The sequence below is a fragment of the Hyla sarda genome, chromosome 13 (genome assembly GCF_029499605.1).
Source record: "Hyla sarda isolate aHylSar1 chromosome 13, aHylSar1.hap1, whole genome shotgun sequence".
NCBI classification, from domain to species: domain Eukaryota; kingdom Metazoa; phylum Chordata; class Amphibia; order Anura; family Hylidae; genus Hyla; species Hyla sarda.
The window spans coordinates 31,278,569-31,294,166 of NC_079201.1; the positions used below are offsets into that span (position 1 = coordinate 31,278,569).

Consider the following 15,598-nt stretch of genomic DNA (forward strand, 5'->3'; position numbering starts at 1 on the left):
GAGCACTCTCCTCTACTACATTAACATAGCTTAGAGCACTCGCCTCTACTACATTAACATAGCTTAGAGCACTCGCCTCTACTACATTAACATAGCTTAGAGCACTCGCCTCTACTACATTAACAAAGCTTAGAGCACTCTCCTCTACTACATTAACATAGCTTAGAGCACTCACCTCTGCTACATTAACATAGCTTAGAACACTCGCCTCTGCTACATTAACATAGCTTAGAGCACTCGCCTCTGCTACATTAACAAAGCTTAGAGCACTCGCCTCTGCTACATTAACATAGCTTAGAGCACTCTCCTCTACTACATTAACATAGCTTAGAGCACTCGCCTCTACTACATTAACATAGATTAGAGCACTCGCCTCTGCTACATTAACAAAGCTTAGAGCACTCTCCTCTACTACATTAACATAGCTTTGAGCACTCGCCTCTACTACATTAACAAAGCTTAGAGCACTCTCCTCTACTACATTAACATAGCTTAGAGCACTCGCCTCTGCTACATTAACATAGCTTAGAACACTCGCCTCTGCTACATTAACATAGATTAGAGCACTCGCCTCTGCTACATTTTTTTTTAGCTTTGAGCACTTGCCTCTGCTACATTAACAAAGCTTAAAGCACTCGCCTCTGCTACATTAACATAGCTTAGAGCACTCGCCTCTGCTACATTAACATAGATTAGAGCACTCTCCTCTACTACATTAACACAGCACAGCGCAGCCAGCAGATCCTGTCAGAGCCCTCCTCCTCCTCCTCCTTCCTCTGAACCTTAACCAGCAGAGAGAGGGAGAATGTGTCTGTCAGTGCCCGACATTATTCTCCTCCTCCCCTCTGTGCCCTGTAAAGTTTTCGGCAGGTCCTTCTGCCTGTGCCCCCTCCACCTCCTCCTCCTGTTCTAAAGTTCTCTGTGAGATGGAGGATCAGCTGCGGCCCAACCAATAGAAGCAGAGGGCGCGCTGCGGCTCAGCCAATCAGTAACCGTCTGCTTCTCATCTGCAGGACTTGGTGTATCTCACAGTTCTCTACGATCTCGCAGAAAACCTTAGAACACTGGACCATTTGGCGCTGAAGCTGGGCTCGCTCTAATCTCATTCCAGATGTGTCCCCACCTCCACAATGACTGAAGGCAGCGGGAGCCAATGAGCGGCCGCTCTGCGCAAAGTCGCCCTGTGATTGGCTCAGCTGCTGCAGGAGGCGGCATCGTCTACTGAAGTTGGACTCCAGGATCCAGCTGTGGAGAACTGAGCTCCGGCAGCTTCTTCCTCCGGCGGCAGCAGCATCTCTCGTGTACAGCGGCAGCACACAGCCCAAGTCTGCACACCACGGGGCACCACCTTACCTGGGCACCATGTAGCATCGCATGGGGCACTGCACAGCCTCGCCCGGGCATCTCCACAGCAGTCCGGGAACATCTGGAGAGGTGTAAGAAAGGCGGGGAGAGAATAAAGCCCTGCAAGTGGTAGACAGGAGAAACATAAAGGAGAGGAAAAGAAAGAAGAGGAGGAGGAGGAGGAGTGTAGGAGAAAGGGAGAGGTACAGGGATGGAGAGGAGGAGGAGGGATGGTGAATGGCAGAGAATGAAGGGAGACATACAGGTGTGAGGGAGGTAGAGACAGGGACCACTGCCAGGAAGGGGATGACCATCCAGAGCACCCAGGGGTGAGGGGCAGAGGAGAGGACAAAAGTTCACCCTCCTATGTTGGAAAGGCTGACACACAGTGTGAACAGAGTCTCATACAGGATCTTCTTCTGGATGCGGATTTGGGGTCCTACAGAGATTGGTGGAGGAGCAGAGGTTGACACCTGGATGTCGCATTTACCTTAAGCAGCAAAACCCTTGGAACTGCACTTAGCATGGCTGGAGAAAGTGCCCAGGAGCCGGAACCCTCATCATCCAAAGACAGCAGCAGCAAAGCACCAGAGCCCGAGGCTGACGGGCTCCCCTACCCCAGCCTGGCCCCGGTGGTCTTCTTCTACCTGGACCAGAGCAGCCGACCCCGCAGCTGGTGTCTGAGGATTGTCTGCAACCCATATCCTTTAAAGAGTCCAGGTAAGGTGCTGTCCCAGGGGCAGGAGGCTTCATCACTTCCGAAAGTCCTTCAGGAGGTAGGTGCCTGAATCCACCCACCCACCCAAAATGTGGCCTTATCCTACATGCAGACACAAATAATAGGAACTCCTATGTGCAAATATACAGAAATACTAAACTCTCTTACCATTTTGGCAGTCTTCATTGCTTGGCGTCATGATCCTGTAGGATGTTCCTATTTCTCTGGCCCTAAGAGATCGTTGCTAATACCCATCCGGGCCTCCCTTATGTTTTTTTTAAATCCAGATTTACTCGCACTGGCCAAAAGTTATTGGTTCTACAGACGGTTCACCTTGGCCATATTGTTACAGATGATCACCTAAGGAATATATACATCCCAACACTTCCCATTCCTTCAAACCATGCTTAGAATCACCCAGTGGTGTCCAAACTGCGGCCCTCCAGATGTTGTAAAACTACAACTACTACAGCATGCATTGTCGGGGCATGTTGGGAGTTGTAGTTCTGCAACATCTGGACACCACTGGAATAACCCAACGTGTGTACACGCTCCTAAAGTTTTACTGGCTAAAGGTTACGTAAGGGTTTCTATGAATTGGTGAGCGGAAATATCTAGTTGGACATTCGTTGGTTGTATGGAACCCTTCGGGTTCCTCCATCTCTATATACTGTGAATCTCTCTGTATATTTACATACTGCAGCTCTCAGCTCAGCAGGATCAGGGATTTGCCGTAATCTGGAGTTAGCATTTTGTTAAATTAAAAGCAGATGTTACTTGAGAAAGAGAGGACAGATTTGCTTCACAACAAGAGGGCAGATACAGGACAGGTACACACAGTAGACCCGTAGGGTTAAACACCAAACGAGCTTCACCAACACCTACACCGATCACCCACCGGGCACCATCACTGGGGTTCCTCTGGATTGTGCTACAGATGGCTGTATAGTTTCATCTGTAGGTTGCCCTTTGGTACATCGCTCCTTTATTTTTAGGGGCATATGACCAGACAGGGATTTCTCCGGGGCTGAAGTCAAAACATGAAATTCCAGAAAGATTATGACGTCAGCAAAATGGAAACAATATGTACCGTGCAGATGGCGAGAGGAAGGAGAAATACAACTGAGAACCGATATAATAGGAGGAAATCTATTGGGAAGGAACAGTCGGGGGTCTTCTTCTTTTATGGTGGGGTATACTTTATGGGTGATGTCTAAAAGTGACAGAACACGGCTTGTTCTCCCGATTAAGACAAAAAAGCTGTTTAGTCTTTTTCTTCATATTGATTGATATTTAGTATGGAATAACGGGAGCTGGACACCAATATTTGACTTTTTGTTGGTTTAATATCAACATTACAAAGGTCGATTGTCTTTCATGGCTTCTTAAGGCAGTGTTTCCTAACCAGGGTGCCACCAGCTGTTGCAAAACTACGAATTCCAGCATGCCCGGACAGCCTTCGGCTGTCCGGGCATGCTGGAATTTGTAGTTTTGCACAGCTGGAGGCACCCTGATAGGAAACACTGCCTTAGGTTTTGCATTTTTACAGCTGGAGGCAACCCGGTTGGGAAACACTGCTATAGGTATTGTATTTTTACAGCTCTGCAATGCCTAAGGCAGTGTTACCCAACCAGGGTGCCACCAGCTGTTGCAAAACTATGCTGAGAGTTGTAGTTTTGCAACAGCTGGAGGCGCCCTGATAGGAAACACTGCCTAAGGTATTGCATTTTTACAGCTGGAGGCACCCCGTTTGAGAAACACTGCCTTAGGTATTGCATTTTTACAGCTGGAGGCACCCCGTTTGAGAAACACTTCCTTAGGTATTGCATTTTGACAGCTGGAGGCACCCCGATTGAGAAACACTGCCTTAGGTATTGCATTTTTCCCGCTCTGCAATACCTAAGGCAGTGTTACCCAACCAGGGTGCCACCAGCTGTTGAAAAACTACAACTCCCAGCATGCTGGGAGTTGTAGTTTAGCAAACGCTGGAGGCATCCTGGTTGGGAAACACTGCCATAGTCATTGCATTTTTCTTGCTTTGGTTAATATAACGTATGGTTGACAATTGATCGTTGCCCCATTGGATACACCATTGATGAATTCAGCTCTGAATATGTTTTCGGATGTCTCCAAAGACTTGTCTATACATTAGTAATGATTGCAACCTCTGTACGGCGCTGCAGGTTATGTTGGTGCTATATAAGCAAGGAAAAGACCTAAATATCCACCATATCAAAAGGATAAGTCTAAACATGACGCCATAGATGCATTAACCTACTTGTAGACAAGTGTTCTTTGCCAGTTTGGGAAACTAAAGATGAAAGTCATTGAGGACAATTAGTGCAGGATGGGGAAAATCGTCTTTCGGAAGAGCATCTGCAGCATCTACAAGAATGATGGAAATTACCTCTGCCATTGCCCCCCGTGCCAAATCATTAGCTGCGAGCTGACTACTGGGCAATCCAATGGTTTACCCTTGCCATTTGTCAGCAAACATTCCCGGCTGTTAAGTGAACGGTAGAAACTTGGAAACGTACCACGGATTTTCGGAATGTTGCAATATTTTTATCTCCATCTAAATAACAAGCTCGGGAGTGTAATACGCCTAATTGTAATTGAACGTCTCTCCAGCTAGCTTTCCACAAACAGAAAATCTCATTAGGGAAATGAAGAAGAGCCCGAAAATATCCTTGACATTTATTGTCGAAAAATTAGATTTATTCGGTCCTGATTTCTTCGATCCTAGACTTATTCCACCATTTAGTTCTAGTGTGGAATATACCATTTTGGTAGGATTTACTGAAACATTTCGATCTTTGATATCTTCGAAGTTATAGGTGGCATAAATCTATTGTCTCCTTATCGGATAGACGACACCTCTTTGTTTATATCAATATATGACGTTTAAAATATTGACCCTAAATCCTACATAAAGGGATATGACAACTATGGAGGTTTATTGCCTGTCCCATAAGCTTTTTAAAGCACAGGAATGGGGTCTTTATTTTTGAAAATGTGTAACTTTTTCGCATTGCGAGCCCATGAGAGTAGACCTCTAGTACAATCGTGATGGTAGCAACATAGTACTGATCAACTGTATTGGAAACGGATAAAATCAATAGATATGACACATGCTATAAAGGATGTGAGGCGAAGCAATGCTCAAACATACGGCTTCACCGCGCTGGAAAACAAGTTAGGATTTACTGATAAGAAAGGTAAAAAGACTTCTCAGAGAACAACGATATAAAACTAATAATAAGGTTGCACTGAGCTCAAAAACAAGAGCAGAACTGAACCGTAGGGATCGTCCAAATATTTTCTTTTATTATTAGCCCGTTTCACATATTTCCAGTTAATGTTGTTTTATTTTCTTCACGGTTAAATTGGATAGTTTGATAATATCGTGACCCAGATGGCAGACGTTTCCAACAGGATAGGCAAGGGGCAGGTATACAGGGGAGGATTATTAAAGCAAGTACAATGAAAACTAAAAATGGTTGGAAGAACGAGAATTGGAGTCTTATTTGTTGCTATGGACAACTGTTTCACTTTTCCTCTGTGCTGGTTTTGAGATTTGGACATTTGGAAATGGCAAGATTCTTCAGATTACTTCTGTAGATATCCATGTGCCACAGCCTCGTCCCCCTGTCTTGTCAGGACATTGATATATCACAGTGTTCAGTTGTACACAGGATCTGAGAGAGTAAGTATCTCCTCTAGAAAGAAAAGTGTTGCTCCACTTATTAGAGGTAGCTACACTGTATTCTTGACTCCTATGAAGCCTTGAAACATGACTAGAGATTATCTGACAAACAATAATTTCCTCCAAAAGGAAGACTAACCCATCTGTAGACAGCCATCTCAGTTTGTTCTTGTACCTTGTCAGTACAGAGAATGTTGTTTGGTTGGTTGAGTGAGTCAAGCTGGTGTAGGGAGCTTTAAAGGGGTACTCCGCTGCTCAACGCTTGGAACAAACTGTTCCAAACGCTGGAGCCAGAGCGGGGAGCTTGTGACGTCATAGCACCGCCCCCTCAGTGCAAGTCTATTGTAAATTTGTATTAGGTGTTTTAAAGAGATGAATACAACATGTAAAGTACTTCTATGTTAGAACCTATTAGGTCACCCTACGTATGTTTAGGTTTTGTTAAGTTTTTGAAGCTAAAGCTAATGGAATCAAAAATAGTATTGGAGGGAGAAGTAGTATCTGTCCTTATCGACACTTTCTTTACCTTTATGATCCACTCATTGAATGTGCTTCGGAAGCTTTGTATTTGCCTGTAATCCCATGCAAGTCTATGGCAAATCCGTCTCCTGATCGCCACAGCCTCAGGCTCCAAAGTTACTGCAAAATGTAAACATATATCCCACCACCGGGACCGTCTTTGGAGGTATGTCTCATACAGTTAGCAAAACCTCAATGACCTTGAATGGCCTCACCACACAAACATGGTAGACCCAGTTACAGATTTTGCATTGGGACCCAGAAGCTACATGTTACACCTTTGGGGCCCTTAGAAAAAGCGGTGAATACAAATAATTTTTACCATAGTTTCAGATAAAGAAGCAGATCAGAAAGATGTCTCTAGTAGGGCTGTGGAGTTGGTAAGCCTAATTCTATTTTTCCACACTCCAACTCATAAATGACTCATGTATTAATATTAGTAATAACAAATTTACTTTAGTTAAAAGGCAACATTAGTCTGCTTATCCCCACAATGTAAATAATCAGACATTTAATACAAATTTTCTAATAATATATAATATTTTGTTTGTTTGAAGCCAGGAAGTTATTATTTTTTCGATCGACTTTGGCTCAAACACGATAGCCCTTGTTTCTAGCACCAATGTTACCATAAAAACATATTTTATCATGCTAGACGGATAGTTTTAAAGTCACGTTTACTATAGTACAACATTGAAATAGCACTAAAGCTTTATTCAGATGTTTGTTCCCTTTATTTGAGATAAATACACTTCATGCTTCTTCTTCTATCTAAGAGCCGAGGAACATGCTCTCAGATCACCCAAAGTGCAAGAAAAAGTGCAAAACGTATTACAATAAAAAAAAAAAAAAAAAAACGGGCATAAAGGATGCGGTTTATCGCAAGCCCTTCTTTCACAGGAGAGAGGCCCCCCAACAAAGCTTACCCCTCACCTCCGGACCATAAGGTGCCTGCAAGGTTCCAGGTTCGATGTCCCTTTTTGCCGAAGCTACTAAGGGACCACAAACGCTCCCGGCATCCCCCTTGGCGTTAGCCAAGGCATCTGCCCACAGAGCCGTTAATGGTCGGTACCCTGCCCATGCAGGAGTACCCGGGGTTTTTACAGGGAGGTGCGGAGCCGAATGGCCACACACTCGTCCCCTAGAACACTAGGAGGACCACCCAGAAGGGCTACCGCATCATAACAATCCTGTGGACACATGACACGCAAAAAGTGACACAGTGACAAAAAGAAATGAATAAGTGAATCTGCGCAGGTATATTGCCCGGACATCTGGACAGATCTATAAAAATTTCTTCGATCCTACCAGAAGGCCGGGAATCAAGAGGTGAGTGCCACAAGGTGTAGAGATATGGTGCCAGTGCTCAGTGAGCCAATCCTTTCAGTTAGTTTCGGCACCTCGGGGTCACCACTCCCTGAGGCACAAAAGTACCTCAGCTCAAGACCCTCCCAGCCTGATGGTGAGACCCAGAGGGAGCAGGTCTCATCGGGGCAGCCGATGAGCTGATGTTCAGGCACCAGCCCCGGAACACCCTGGTACACCTATCCCCTCCATGCAGCACCCATCCCCACCAGTCCAACACTGGTGTTTCGCAACACCGGCATGAACTGATAACAGATACTACACTTGATCTTAGCCAAACACTACATGTTTCTAGACTAAAATAAATACAAATTCTGTGTAAGAAAAACTCCCCACAACTCTGTTTCATGGTGGTTTGGGAACAGTTCCAAAGCTGTGTAAACTTAGTGACAGATTTCATCCTTTTTTAGAGAAAGAGCAATTTGCATATTTTCCCATGAGCCATTGCTTGATGTCTGATGAGTCTCCCAAGGGAGATTCAGTATTTCAGTGATGAACTAGAAGGGAAGAGATTAGGACGTGTAGTCTTGGTGATACTAAGGTGTCCAAAGTATCGTATCTTCTCCCAAGGAAGGCAATTGCTGGATACAATGTCTCATTTGAATGGTACTGCAGGCAGCAAGCTATTTTCTCCTACTTATAATGCTGACGGCAACAGAATCTGAAAAGCAACAAAACCTAAAAACTCAGAAATGTATTATATTTTACAAGAACTGATTGGTCATTACGCTCAAGCTTGTTCCCCATGTGTCAGGTAGACTGAGCTTTATAGAAATGATATCTCTTCAATACTACAGAAGGATTTCACAATGTTTGTCGACATTATGTCCGCAGAACTCTACTGTAAAAATAATCCTTCTCATTATCAAGAAATACAGACATTGCAGTCCCCCCACTTTTTTTATATACAGTGTTATACAAAAGCCTCCAATTCATATCTTATAGACACCATCTCATTCTGCCACAACATGCAGCGACTTTATACTTCACAGTAGGCAGCAGTCGCAAGATATTTCTTACTAATGCAAATAGTGACCTTGCTATACAGCTCTATTCATTGCTAGTCTATTGATTGACTACATACCAAGCATAAGAAAATAAAGACTTTTTGGCAATAGTTACAAAATGACAATAATCTGAAAAAAGATTTAAGACTGCAATTTACATGACATAGTTACATACTTAGTAAGTGAAGGGAAGGGGTACGGGTGGATGAAGGGGAGGGGATCTGATTCCGTCATATATTTTTTTAGACTGATATGCAGGTTGCAGTCGGCTTCTAGGTTCAGATGTTTCCCAGTACTACATGTTGGATGTGAGGTCTGCATGTTCAAGGGCCTACAGTTGGCTGTGGGTGCTCTGCTTTCTCTCTAAACTTGTGCGCAGCCCATGTGATTCTCTCCTGAAAGCTGCCTCTATTTTGCTTATCCTGTCTACAGCCTGTGTGAGCTGCCCACTATGTATTCTCTCCAAACTTTCGCCTTCCAAATCTAGATGTTTCCCAGTAATACATGCTGTACGTGAGATCTGCATCTTCAAGGGCCTACACTATGCTGTGGGTGCTCTGCTTTCTCTCTACACTTGTGAGCAGCCCATGTGATTCTCTCCTGCACGCTCTTCTTTGTTTTTCCTCCCCATCTACAGCCTGTGTGAGCTGCCCACCATATATTTTCTCCAAACTCTCTACACCAGTGCTTCTTAACCAGTGTGCCTCCAGTTGTTGCAAAACTATAGCCCCCAGCATGCCTGGAAAGCAAAGGCATGCTGGGAGTTGTAGTTTTCAACAAATGAAGGCACCATAGTTGGAAAACATTGCTCTATGTTTTAAGGTGTTGTGTGTTACCCCATAGAGCTCCCTGCTGGATTCCCGAAAACCTCACTTGCTTTCGCGTTTCCTGTAGGACATGAGTATTATCATTGGTAAAATTGTGCTACAGACTATGCTATTCTTGTCTCTTAATACAATAAAATTAGAAAGTTAGAAAAAAACAGACATGAATACTTATGTCATGTACCCCTTTTCCCTGCATAGAGATGGAATTTTATCCCACCTTTGGAGTTGTAGTTTCTGAAAAGATGAAGCAGAAACAATCCCTTTAATAGCCAGCAATGCTGTAAAAAAAGGTGGGTTGTTAAAGTGTACCTATCATAGCACAGAAAAAAATGCTTATATATGTTACTCACTAGGTCATATAGATTCTTTACATGTCTTTTTTATGTGTTAGCTTCTGTATTTGGCTCATAAATCCCTCTGTTCTGCTGCTCACTCATTCTGACATCTACTGTTTAGGAAGGGGCATGTCTGAGGCAAGCACTAAGCCTGCTCACTCATCATGCTTTCACTTCCTCCATGAGTCTGCTGTGCTGTGCTGGGGTCTCTTCACCCAATCACTGCAGGCTGCTCTGTAACCCCCTCAGAGGAGTGCTAGTCCTTCAGCTGGGAAAAAGATGATGCTGCAATCAGACAGGATTAAATTTGGGATGGTATGGGGGACCCCTAGTGGTCTTTTTTCCTAAGATATGATTTCTATAAAAAAAAATGTATAAAGTATATAAAAAAGGTTAATGTTTTGCAAAGAAGTGCAACATATAAAAAGTTTTTGAATTTGACAGTGCCCATTTAGAACAGTTTCTAGATGGCATGCCATCTGTGGCTCATAATAATTTAGGAAATGTGTGTGTCCTGAAGGCCCCTCCGCACACCTCTTTCTGGCACAAGTGATTGTCAAAGGGGTTATCGGTTCATTTGCAAGTTATCAAAAGGGTTCTCTATTTGTTAGAAGGTCTGGCTTCATGTTTAATGCGAAATATGATTATTTTATAAGGCATGGGAGATGTAAATGGAGGTTGCTGGATGAAGAGAGCAAGACAGTTCTGTGTTCAGCTGTGATGTTGGAGAAGACAGCAAGGCTGGGGTAGAGACCATGGAGTACAGACTAGAGGGCTCCTGCTTCTGATGTGAATAGGACACTAGCTCTAGTAAAAAGCAGATGGCTTCAGCGTGCAGTAATGTGGGGGGCAGTGTGAAGCGCTGGAGAATATTGCACTGTTGCTGGAGAATGCTGGAAGCTTCTACAGAATTGTCTCCCTAACTGGTACTGCGATTGAGAAATATACCATAGTGCCCACTCGTATAAAAAAAAAAAAATAATTTTTTTTTTTAATCCGTAAGGTACAATGTGTTTGGCACACATTTTGTTGCGGGCATGCACCATCTCATAGATGGCTATTCATTCCATGGCCAGGTTCATTCTTTCTGCGGACACGGAAAACGGAGATTCTGCCATGTGCACAGGACAGCAGAATCATATTGAATACAATGGGACTCCACGCAGAAATTCCAGACATGTGGACATGGCCTTATTGTTCATGGAGACAGTCGCTGGAAGCCATTTCAGGTCTCTTCAGAGATGTTCACTTTTAGGCCAGGGCTCTCTTTGGGCCTCTCAATGACATTTACCCCAAGCAACTCCTATGTTGTCTTGGCTGTGTTCTTAGTTTTTTATGAGGAATATCTCTGTACTTTGCTCCATTCAGCTTTCCCTCAATCCTGACCAGTCTCTCTGTGCCAGCCACTGAAAAACTTCACCACAGCACGATGCTGCCACCACCATGCTTTACTGTAGGGATAGTATTGGGCAGACGATGAGCAGTGCCTGGTTTCTTCAAGACATGAGGGGAGATTTATCAAAACCTGTGCAGAGGAAAAGTTCTCTAGTTGTCTATAGCAACCAAGGTCCCTTCTTTAATTTTTCAGAGGCCTTTTCAAAAATAAAAGAAGCAAGTTAATTGGTTGCTATGGGCAACTGGTCAACTTTTCATCTGCACAGGTTTTGATAAATCTCCCCCATGATGCTTAGAATTGAGGCCCAAAAAGTTCAATTACGGTTTCCTCAGACCAGAGAATCTGTTTTTTTTACAGTCTGAGAGTCCTTTAGGTGCTTTAAAAAAAACAAAAAAAAAACTTCTGGCGGCTTTCATACATCTTTTACTAAGAGAAGCTACTTTCTGGTGGTTTTACCATAAAGCTCAAATTGGTGAAGTTCTGCAGTGCTGATGACCTTCTGGAAGTTTCCCCCATCCGAAAACAAGATCTTTGGAGCTCAACTAGTGATCATTGGGTCACCTCCCTTACCAAGGTCCTCCTCCCTCAGGTCCGGCTCCCTCAATACTTACTGGTGCAGTCACCTCTAGGAAGAGTCCTGGTCATTCCAAAACTTCTTCCATGTAAGAACTATGGAGGCCACTGTGCTCCCGTGGTGTGATAACATTGAAACCAGATTAGGTATAATAAAGGTGGTGCTTACCACATAAAGTTACACTCCACCAAGTGTAACTATGGATTAAGGATAGTAATGCAGGTGCCTGCAGCCGTTCCACCTCAGGATTTGAACTTCCTCCAACTTGGCGACGGGATAAAGAGGCACTGGACACAATGACTGAAGGGATCTCAAGTTTAATCACCCATGATGCAACGCGTTTCACAGTAAAACTGCTTCATCAGGCAGGCTCAGTATATATTGTCTGTCCAATCAGATACATTTACGACATGTGACTCCAACCAAGGTAAACCTTTATTTTATTTTTTTTAAATTGCTAAAAGTTAGCAAAATTCTATATTCACATTCACATTAAAGGGGTACTCGCCCCTAAGACATCTTATCCCTTATCCAAAGAGCATGGGGACACCCTCAATCTCTCATGCAGCAACCACCTTTGTGAGCTGCACGCCAGCGCTGGAGGCTCCGAGTCTGAAGAGGGGGCGTGACGTCACGATACTCCGGCCCCGTAGTCATGAGGCTTCAGACCCCAGCGATCATACATCTTATCCCCTATGGTTTGGATAGGGGATAAGATGTCTTAGGGCCATAGTAACTAACCATACTTTAAGGGGTATTGTGGGCAGACTCATGAGAATATAGATTTTATGTATTATAGGAAAAGGTCAAAACATAAAAAACTGAAAAGGTTTAAAAACTTTGCATTGTATATCTGATGTAAGCATTGTGTCATAGCGCAAACCCCTGACACGTCCAGCTGTAAGTAAACTACAGCTCCAAGCATTTTGGGAGTGCTGTAGATCTACAGGCATTACAGTTTTAAAAACTACAGCGCCAAGCATGTATTGAAAGTCTGCAACTGTCACAATACGCTGGGAGTTGTAGTTCACAGAAACTTAGCATTTACCTAGCTCTATGATAGGGGCCATGTCAAAATGGCAGAAGCGAGATGGAGAGGGAAACCCACCCACACTTATACCTGCTCTAAACAGCACCTGAACATTATTCAATGTACAAAAAAATGTGCTACTGTATAAAATTTTTACAATGAAAGACAATGTTAGACAGAAGTCATTACTGTCAACATGAATGTTGCATCCACCCAGCACCTTTCTGTGCAGACTAGACAAGTATAAAAAAAAGCGATGATGCATACAGTACATAGTACTACATGCATTGCTGCTCACTCACTACATTCACTGGGCTAAGCATTATCGCACAAGTGAATGTTAAAGGGGTACTCCATCCCTAGACATCTTATCCCCTATCCAAAGGATAGGGGATAAGATATCTGAATGTGAGGGTCCGCAGCTGGGACCCCCGCAATCTCTGTGCAGCACCCAGCATTCGTTTAGAACGATGGGGGCCGGCGGCAGGGGTCGTGATGTCACTACCACACTCCTCGTGTCGTCACACCACGCCCCCTCAATGCAAGTCTATGGGAGGGATGTGGCGAACCCTACAATATATTTGCATTGAGGGGGCATGGTGTGACCTCACAAGGGGCGTGGTTGGGATGTCACGACCCTCGCCGGCTGCTCCAAGCGTTCGGAACAAAACGTTCCGAACGATGGGGCAGCGTAGTACCCCTTTAAGCAAGCAATAAAGCACAAAGTACTGTATCTTTGTGCATCGCTTTTGTGGTACATTCTGTAGCATTCATCTGTAATTTATGTTTATACCTTAACTGTATGCCCAAAACATTAAAAGGAATCTAATGTTTTCTTCCTTTGTTCATCTGTATCATTAGAAGCCCTTATAGTTGTTCTTTTTTATGTTCTAGTATGTTTTGGTACTTGAAGGTGTTAGCCCACAAACAGAGTTTATCACCTATCCAGAGGATTGCTGGCACCACAGGTGATTTAAGGAGCCCAATGCTCCAGCAAGTGTTGTACCGCTGTATTATTAACCAGGCACAGCACCATACTTTTAGTAGTGGCTGTGGCTGGTATTACACCAGTAGTTCAATCCCATTCATGGGACAGAGCAGTAGCATCAGCTGTGGTCACCACCAAAAGCATGGCCATGAGTTTGGTAAACAATAAAAAGGGCCCCTTTAGCCAGCTGGGGTGCCAAGAAGCAGACCCACGCCAGTCTAATAATGGTGTCCTATCCTAAGAAAATGCCTTACACATTGTAGTCCTGGAAACCCCTTTAAGGCTGCATTCACACCACGTTTTTGCAATACAGTTCCCGTATCAGGTTTTGAAAAATGATGTCCGGTTGCATCCGTTTTTTTAGAAAAAAACTTATAAATTTTTAACTTTTCACTACATTATGAATAAAGTTTCACTTGTTTGATTGAAATTCCAAGAAAAAAACTGTGCAAAGTCAAGAACCGTATGTTGAAAACCGGATGGAATGGTAAGCACATACAGTTCTCTACGGTTCCCATTGACTCCCATGTTAAAAAAATATATAAACGGTTTTTCACCAAGACTGAAAACCGTGGAAGGCTACGGTTTTGGGTACAGGAAAAAAACGGACAAAACCGTACAAGACTCAAAACAGACACAACCGGATGCATCGTTTGGCATACGATTTTCAATGGAGAGTCAATGCATACGGGTTTTCAATACGGGTCCGTACGGTTTTCACATTGAAAATGTATACCGGAACTGTATTGCAAAAACGTGGTGTGAATGCACCCTAACTAAATGATAAAGTAAACTTATTTCTAACAACAACTGGTACTTTTATTCATGACGAGTGAAAGGGTGTATAGGGAAATGTGTGAAAACAGCCAGAAAGGCTCAGCAGTCCAGAGGTGCTATAAGAAATGGCTTATTAAAATAAGAGGCAGCAAGAGATTGACATACAGGGTGCAAGATGGAGCATTCAGTAAAACCTCGACTAGGTAGTGCATACTGTGTGGTGTCAACATGTGTTGATTGTAATAATGTAAAGGAGTATTCCAACCTCAGGATATGTCATAAATGTCTGATGATGCTGCTCCCACCTCTGCAACCCACACCTACCCCACAGCTGCTGCATCTAGCAAGAGAGTGAATAAGGAGGTGGCCTAATGTGTGCACGGCTTTCGTCATTCCAATATGTGAGAGGTACAGAAACAGTACTCCACTTTGGGTTCCATAGATGGATTCTGCATTTACCACGCATTTATGACATTTCCCCTTTAAAGGGGTTGTGCACTGCCCTGCCTTTCGGAGCTCCGCTCGCAGCGTCTGGAAGTTCATTACTCCGAACGCTGTGTGCAGGCTTCCGTGTTCGCGGCCACTCCTCGTCACGTCACGCCCGCCCCCTCAATGAAAGTCTATGGGAAGGGGGCACGACCGCTGTCACGCCCCCTTCCCATAGACTTTGGTTGAGGGGGCAGGCGTGGCGTCACGAGGGGCCGGGCGTGACATCACGAGGGAGCGGCCGCGAACACGGAAGCCCGCACACAGCATTCGGAGTAATGAACTTCCGGACGCTGCGAGCGGAGCTCCGAAAGGCAGGGCAGCACACAAACCCTTTAAATCTACATTTAGGGTAGGGTCACACGTGCCATATTTTGTTACATATTTGCTGCTGTGTATTGTCCTGCCCACTGAATAGTGTTGAGTGCGAATACTCGAATAGCGAATTTTTACCGTGAATATCGGCACTTCGCAATTTTGTGAATATTTAGAATATCGCAAAATATATTCGTTATGACGAATATAT

General features: G+C 44.0%; 1 protein-coding gene across 8 annotated transcripts in view; it reads left to right on the forward strand.

Moving 5' to 3' along the window:
- The first annotated feature begins 1,587 nt into the window (after positions 1 to 1,587).
- The window catches only part of CACNA1G (calcium voltage-gated channel subunit alpha1 G), a 380,651-nt gene continuing 366,640 nt past the window's right edge, over positions 1,588 to 15,598 (forward strand). For 4 of the 8 annotated variants that reach the window (XM_056550704.1, XM_056550707.1, XM_056550706.1 and 1 more), the window contains exon 1: positions 1,593 to 2,043. In XM_056550704.1, coding sequence (XP_056406679.1) covers positions 1,869 to 2,043 — 175 coding nt within the window. In that variant the 5' untranslated portion in view covers positions 1,593 to 1,868. Of the gene's footprint in view, positions 2,044 to 15,598 lie in introns of all 8 variants that reach the window. The other 4 variants (XM_056550703.1, XM_056550705.1, XM_056550710.1 and 1 more) reach the window with 3 other exon arrangements.